Source organism: Leptonychotes weddellii, chromosome 7, assembly GCF_054177405.1.
Source record: "Leptonychotes weddellii isolate Sample4059 chromosome 7, ASM5417740v2, whole genome shotgun sequence".
Taxonomy (NCBI): Eukaryota; Metazoa; Chordata; class Mammalia; order Carnivora; family Phocidae; genus Leptonychotes; species Leptonychotes weddellii.
In genome coordinates, this window is record NC_138375.1 from 116,877,853 (window position 1) to 116,885,426 (window position 7,574).

Here is a 7,574-nt window from a genome sequence, read left to right on the forward strand (position 1 = left end):
CACTCACGGGAGGCCTTAAGATCGTCAACAAAGTTCATTTGCGTGTGTGTGGTGTCTACCTCTCCCATGAAAGAGTCACCTAGGGAAGGCCAACAGGCTGGTACAAGAAGTGAATCATGATATATTTCCTGGTCAACTGGATGATGGGTACACTTAGCTCAGGTTGTTCTGCTCAGCAAGAATGAGGGAGAAAAGGTTGTTGGCTCTCTTTACTTGGTATGGAATCTACACTATAGACACCGCTTCCTCTTCTTCTAAAACACAAGGCCCCGTGCTGAGAGAGCACTACCATCTGAAGCCAAGAGTCAGGCACATACGTGCTCCGTGCTTGGTGCTGTGGTCCCCTGCAGCTGCAGCAGAGAGACACCCACCTTACCTGTCCGAGAGCTGCCCCGAAACGAGGGAGCCCACCAGCACACCCACGAAAAACAAGGAGACCGTGAGTGGGGCCTTCCAGTCGTCCTCACACACCAGGTTCCACTGTAAGGGGAGCAAAGAGACGGATCACTCACTTCTTTTGTTAAATGTTTTAAATTTATGGTCTCTTGGAAAATGAAATGAGAATATCCTATATCCCTGCAGGCTCTGTTTATATTATTGCATGGGTATGTGCGCTCATGCAGGCAGGCAAAGGCTTGTGTGGACAGCAAAGCAGAGAGCTCTCCCCCTCACAGGGAGAGTGGGCCCCCTCCCATCCTGATTTTCATAGCTTTCAGCTCCATTGTTTTGCTACCAATTGGAGAAGGGAGGATAGGTAGAGAGCAAGGACAGTGCCCATCTGTCAATCCAGGAGAAGAGAAGGTGAGGCCTTTCATGGTTGCTTCTAAGAATCCAGGGGAAGCCCAGGGCTGTGGACGGGCAGGGTACCCTTTCAGTGGGCTTCAGACCATTGACAGGAATGGCACAGGAATGGTTCTAGAGCAGGGCTCTGGGACTCTAAGAGTCCAGGCATCCAGCAAGGGACTGAGGCCAGAGGGCCTGGGACGCACCATCTCGATCTGTTCTTGCGGTTCTGTTTGGGCCCCCACTCTGAGCCAATGAGCCGTGGGACACTCAGGTGACATTTACAGCTGGGATCACTGATGCTGTGACCACAACACTAGGCCCAGTTACAGCCAAGAGCTCTGAGCTGGAGTCAAGAAACTGGGTTTAGCTTCTACTCCACTGTTAACTGGTTATCCAACATCAGACAAGATTTCCCCCCCATTTTGCCTTTTCCCCCAAGTATAAAACAGGGATGCGGGTATGAAACAGGCTGCACTGCTCGAGTTTCCAGCTCTCAATGTGCAATTCCCATGAAAAGAGGTCTGCAGGCGGGGGGAAGCAGCTGAACATTCAGATGCTGGGTCACCCCAGCCTAACAAGGAGCCAAAAAAGGGAAGAAAAGCCAAAACAAGAAGCTTGGTGGTTCCCAGAAAAATGTTTCCCAGAACAGAGAGATGGTGCTCAGTAATCACGAAGAAGGCTGCCCTCCAGAGAGTTCAGACCCTGGCCTGCCTGGTGCCAGGCTGCTGGCCTACACTCTGTGGAGCCTACTGGCTCCCCAGTCACAGAGGCAGGGGGAATGTGTGGCTTCCAAGAAAGCATTTCTTCCAGGCCAGTGACAGAGAGAAAAACAAATCTGCTTCCCTGCTGGGCGGTGTGCGCACAGAGCCTCCGGGCACCTCAGAGGGGTGGGAAGCAGTCCCCAGGGTGGACATGAAGAATCCCTGCAGCTAACAGTAAGGATCACTTAGCCGCACAGCTGGCTCTTCACTCTGGAATAAACCTTGGATGGGCTGAGAATCTCCACAAGGAAGAGGTAGAGATCTCAAACTCAAATCTAGAGAAAGTTCAGATTAGCAGGAGGCAAGAACATTGGAGCACCAATGCCTGAGTACTCAGGCTATAGCCGCCCCCGCCCCCTGCAGCCTCGGCGGTGCTAGCAAGAAGACACCAACTCCCTTCTAGAAGGGTGAGTGCTCCTAGGGCAGCCCCCATACAGACATGGCTGCTAGAGTCAGGATGGGATGGACGCCTGGGTGGCTCAGTGGGTTAAGCGTCTGCCTCCAGCTCAGGTCATGATCCCACGGTCCTGGGATCGAGCCCCACATCGGGCTCCCTGCTCAGTGGGGAGCCTGCTTCTCCCTCTGCCCCTCCCCCCCGCTTGTGTTCCCTCTCTGTCAAATAAATAAATAAATAAATAAAGTCAGGATGGGAGTGGCCAGGGAGTCAGAGCTGGAGGACGTGGTGATGGGGTTATCGGCCTCTGGTGTTAGGTAGAGGCTTAGGCAGAACTTTCGGGGCCAGATTACAGCTACCACAGCTACTATGAGGAGACCCACTTCCAGCCAGCATGCATTAATTTTTGTAGCAACAGAAATGAAAAACTGAAGAAAGGGTCAGTAGCTGCTTCTCATCGGGACTCTCACGAGGGCTGGGGACTCATGTAGCTCAGCCGGACTACAAACCCACAGGGGCTTCTACAGTCCCCTCCCCTGACGTCAGGTCCCCCAGTACAGGCTGGTAGGGAATTCTGGGCTGACAAGGCCAGGTGCTACCCGAAACCGGGACAGACTATGCTCTGCAGCAGACAAGGTCTCTGTCATGCTCATCTTGGGGTAGGTTCCAGAGCCTCTCCCCAGGGCTGGCAGCCTCAATCCCGCCACTGGGTCCAGCCTGTCCTTAGTCTGGGCAAACGTGTAACTCTCTGGAGTAACCCGGGCTCTCTATCCACCACTGACAATTGGTTTTTTTTGTTTGTTTGTCTGTTTGTTTTTGAAAGGGAGGGGCAAAGGGAGAGGGAAGGAGTGAAACTTAAGCAGGCTCCACGCCCAGTGTGGAGCCCAACATGGGGCTTGATCTCATGACCCTGAGATCATGACCTCAGTAGAAATCAAGAGTCGGACACTTAACCAACGGAGCCACTCAGGCGCCCTCACCACTGGTGATTCTTAACAATCCTCAGGACCTGGTTTTGGGACCTCCAAAAGCAACGTGAGTTAACACTTCATTCCCACTGGCCACAGGGAGCCTGTGGGTAGGGCCAGGAGAGATAATAGGTCTCAAAAAATGAACATGAGTGCAGGCACAGACCATCCTACCCAGCCAAGACACTCACTTACTGTCAACCATCGAATGGATTGCAGTGGGGCCAGGATTTGGGGTAGGATGAGAAGCCCATGGAGTCCAAGCTATGCACCCAAGGCTTGCTGCATAGGCAAAGGAATCTAGTGTTCCTCCACTGAGCTCCTGGCTCCCCAGACAGGACTAAAGCAGCTACAGACTAGCTCACTGATGCTTCCACTCACTATGTGGGCTGTACTGGCTGATGATAACAAGTCTCAGAGTTAGAACTAAATATATGGGTTTAGGATTCAAGTCATGAGTCTAGCATTGTGACCCCTCAGCTGGGTGAGCTTTGAGAGTGGGCACAACCTGAAAAAAATCTGGGAGCCACTCTGGCAAGGAACCTCTACTTGCCATCCTTCCTGGTCAGAAATGTGCCTCTCTAGTGGTGATGATTTCATGGAACTCTCTCTCTCTCTCTCTCAAAGCTTTTCAAATTGTACACTTCACTTCTGTGCCATTTATTTTATGTCAGTTACACCTCAATAAAACTGTTAACATTTTTAAGGAGAGAATTGTGTCTCTTGTACACGCTATCTAATTAGAGCTGCTTCTCAGTTATGAGATAGAGAGAGATGATGTAGTTCCCTGGGACTAAATGTTCTTCCTTGTGAACTGGCTGGAAGGAAAAAAGATAGGGTCTGTGCCCATAGGGCAGAAGCTCTTCCCAGAGATGTACCTGGCCTGACCGCATCGATGGTCGAACACCCTGATAAGCACCAGCTGTGACTGAATACCATGTCTTCCTACCCACATTTTGTCCTGCCCGCTGCTGCAGTTAATGGCAGATCCTTGCCCCAAGGTGGTCAGGGCAAGGAGACAAAGAATTTGCTGCTATATCCTCTAGAATGCCTGGCATAGCCCTGCAGAGGAGAGGCTGTTTGGTACATCGGTGAGTGAGGGAAAAGATGAATAAAAGGGCTGTTAACTTTCAATACTATAGTATCCTTTGGGCTTGGACCTTAGGCTTGGCTGCTGAAAACACAGATGAACCCTGAACTTCAATCTCTAGGATAGATTTTATTTATTTGTTAATTTTTTTGCTCCTTCACCCTCTTCCCTGTGTCAGCTCTAAGAACCTTGACCCAGGGCGTTGGTTCTCAGCTAGCTAGACCATTCATGGCCAGATGTGTCTGCTATGACCGTGTGCGCACAGGGGCCTCAGGGACCCCGCAAGTGATTTCTCTGGCTTGCCATGAGCTCCGAAGGCAAGGCCTTAAGGGTCTGCATTTCCCTTAGGTGAGACAGTCAGCAAAGACTTAACAGTGAGGCACAAGCTCCAGGTCTTTCCACAAGAAGTCAGCCCAGCCCTGCCTCCCACGTTCCTTCATGAGGGCTTGAAATCACAGTGGGAGCTCTCCTATCTTCCAAGATTATCTGTACGTGAGAGAAGACTGACAGAAAAGACAGTCCAGAGAAAGAGGCTTTCCAGGACAAGGAGTGAGTAAGAATATTGCTATGGGCTGGGGGAGGAGGCTTCAGAGAAGGATAGAAAGGAGAGAAGCAAGGGACACAGACAACTGCCAGGTCTTAGATGAAGGGACCCCAACTCATGGGTGCCAGAAGAGCTTTAAGTTTTTAAAAGACTCTTTCTGGCTGCAAGCTGGGCGAGGGAGACACCTAAAACCAGGCAGCCCAGGCAGCCTGAGAAATCACCCAGGTTTCTGAAGAGGGGACAGTCCTGGGCCAAGAAGCATTCAGGGATTGGAGCCGGGTGGGATGGCTGATTCTCTAGTACTCCAGGCATGAATGAGGGGCTGGGGAAGAGGCCAGCCTAGAAGCACGGGGACCACCAAACTATTCCCAAAACATTCCCTTTCACCTCATAGTGTCACCTCTTCTCCGCCAATCCCAACACCTTGTTGCAGATCCATTTAGGAGCAAGGCACAGTTTGTGGGCTGGGTGGTTACATTTTCTTTAAAATATTTCAGTCGATGCTTTTTGACCAGGCCCAAGTTTCTTTTCTATGAATTAAACTGTCCTTTCCTTCTTTAGCTCTCAAACTTTAGACAACATTTCTTAAATTGTTCATTAATACATTCAACAAAAATTTCCCTAGGTAACCCCGTCTGTATCCGGCATGATGTCAGGGAGATGCCAAGACGTAAAACTACCACAAAGTTTAGTACTACACGTACATACTTCAACAAAGAAAAAAATAAATCAAACAGGAGACCTATAGTTTTCATCTTCTGTTGAAAAACAAAGAAGAATTCAATACCAATGTACTTATAAACACCTCTATTTATGATCCGGAGCAGAAGGCAGGCTTGAAACATTCAGCAGACACAGGACTAGCTGCAGTGGTCAGCGGGCCAGGTCCGGGTTGAAAGAAAATCAGAATGTTAATGCAGTAACTTCCAACGGTGACCATTCACCTGGGAGGAACAAGCAGCCTCGAACTTAAGAGTCAGGCATTCCGGCATCCCAAGACAAAAGCCTAAGTAATGTATTAACCTCGCCTCCCTGCAAAGGCTGACAATCTATAAGTAGGTAAAAGGGCACACAGCTCTTACGAAACTGCTAAGACAGCTAAATAATTAGGCTAAATGCAAAAAAGGAAACACTGACATTAGCAGCAACGTCGTCACTGCTCAAGGACCCTTCCATTAGAGCCGACCTCTAGGAGCTCATCAGTGCCACCACCAGCCTCAGCCCAAGACAGGATGGGGGCAGTGAAGCAAGAGCAAATGACTAGGGTAAGCCAAGGGAACCTAGAAGTCAGGGTAAAACCCAAAAAGATGCCATGAGCTTCTTCTGACTTCACTGTCTTCCCCTTCCATGGGCAGCCGGAAGCAGAATTTGCAGAGACTCCTGTGTCATGAAGTATGACTTCTCCTTGGTGGTCTCTGCCAGCAACCTGAGGGACAGTCTCTGTTTCCACAACTCTCACTGGCTTCCAGGAGTATGACAGACTTGCTTGTGAGGCAAAACAATGCCTAAGGACACAGGAATGATGTCACCAGCTGAAAGATCCCAGTGGGACTCATATCACACTCCTACTACATGTATGTGTGGGACACATGCTAGTCCAAACACACAGAGAGAGAGCACGTGTGCATGCACGTGTGTGCGCACGTGCACACACACACACACACACACACGAGTCTTGGAGCAGTGATGAGATTCTCCTGAAGGGTGACACCCCCAGAAGAAACATAAGAGGGCCCTCAGGACCCCTGTCTCCAGGAGGGTTTGATGCCATACCAGGACCTGCGTGCCCTACCTGTTAGCCCTTTCCCTCCTTCTAGGTTGTTGCCTGCTGCTCCCGTCTTTGCATCTGAAGAGCTAAACACCCCAGACTCAGACAGGCTGCCACCTCCAGGAAGCTTTCCCAATCCGTGAATCTCTGATCCTGAACTCCGAGAAAGTGGTGCCTGTAGAGGACTCTTTTCACTGTTCTGCTAGCTCATTTCTGCTGAGACTCCAGAGAGTGAGAGTTCCAGCATCTGAGTAAGATGCAAAGCACATGTATAAGCCATACATGTAGCTTCAATGGCTGCAGGGTCACCAGGGGACAGACAAAGCCACCCAAAAAGGAAAATCCAAGGGGTTGCGAAATGAGAAGATCCCCCCCCCCACACACACAATTCCTATGAAAAAAGTTGTATGCTTTAAGTAAATCTGACCAACGACACTGCCTTCGAATACTCTAAAACATCCCAGGCCAACAAGTCACCCTGAATGGCTCTTCAGATGCATGGGCCCTAAAATTCTGATGATTAACCATTAGCAAAAGGTAAACAATTCCTGATAGGGTATGACCAGATTGCCATTTTGGGGTGAGGGTGGGTGAGGAAAGAGTAAGTGGAGAAGGGAGTCCGTGACAATTTTATACACATGCTTCCTTTAGCTTTAAAAGTTCTTCAAGAAAGAAGAGGAGTGTTTCCCTCTCTGAACAGATGCCAAGAGACTAGAGGAAAAACTGACAGCCGGGTGGCCCAAGCTCTGGCTCTGCTCCATTCAACACTCCCACCTCCATCTAGAAAGTCTGACTATTCAGAGTCGTAGAATAGCTACCAGGGGCCACGACGGCCTTTTTGACTCCCTCTTCAAGGTGGCCAGCAGGACACCCGTGCTATGAGGGGCACGGTCTGGTTAGAAGTTACTTCGCAAAGTGGTGCCTGCAGGACGCCCACTCGGAGGTGGGTAGTGTGTTGGGGGAGAGAGGGGCAGCATCCAGCGTGCACCTTGTGGGGTGGAGTGCGAAGGTCCTCCCCACGTTCCGGTCCCCGGGCGGGGACTAACACCTACCTCGGTCACGATGGTGGACAGGTAGATGTCCCGGCTGAACTCCCAGCCGTCCACGCAGCCCTCCTGCTCCAGCTGCTCCAGGTCCACATCGCGCCCCGGCTCCAGCCCGAGCGCCGAGAAGTTGGCGATCGCCGCGAGCCGGTAGCGCCGGCAGCTGTGAGGCACCTCGCGGCCGTCCTGCAGCCGCAGCGGGATACTGTGGTTGCGCCAC

At 50.9% G+C, this 7,574-nt stretch overlaps 1 protein-coding gene across 2 annotated transcripts in view; it reads right to left on the reverse strand.

The window, feature by feature from the left end:
* Nucleotides 1-7,574, reverse strand: part of SLC22A5 (solute carrier family 22 member 5) — a 78,089-nt gene that overhangs the window by 19,643 nt on the left and 50,872 nt on the right. For both annotated transcript variants that reach the window (XM_081827083.1, XM_081827082.1), the window contains exons 2-3: nt 7,364-7,574; nt 377-480 (exon numbers count right to left, since the gene is read on the reverse strand). In XM_081827083.1, the coding sequence (XP_081683209.1) occupies nt 377-480; nt 7,364-7,574 (315 nt within the window). The remainder of the gene's footprint in view (nt 1-376; nt 481-7,363) is intronic.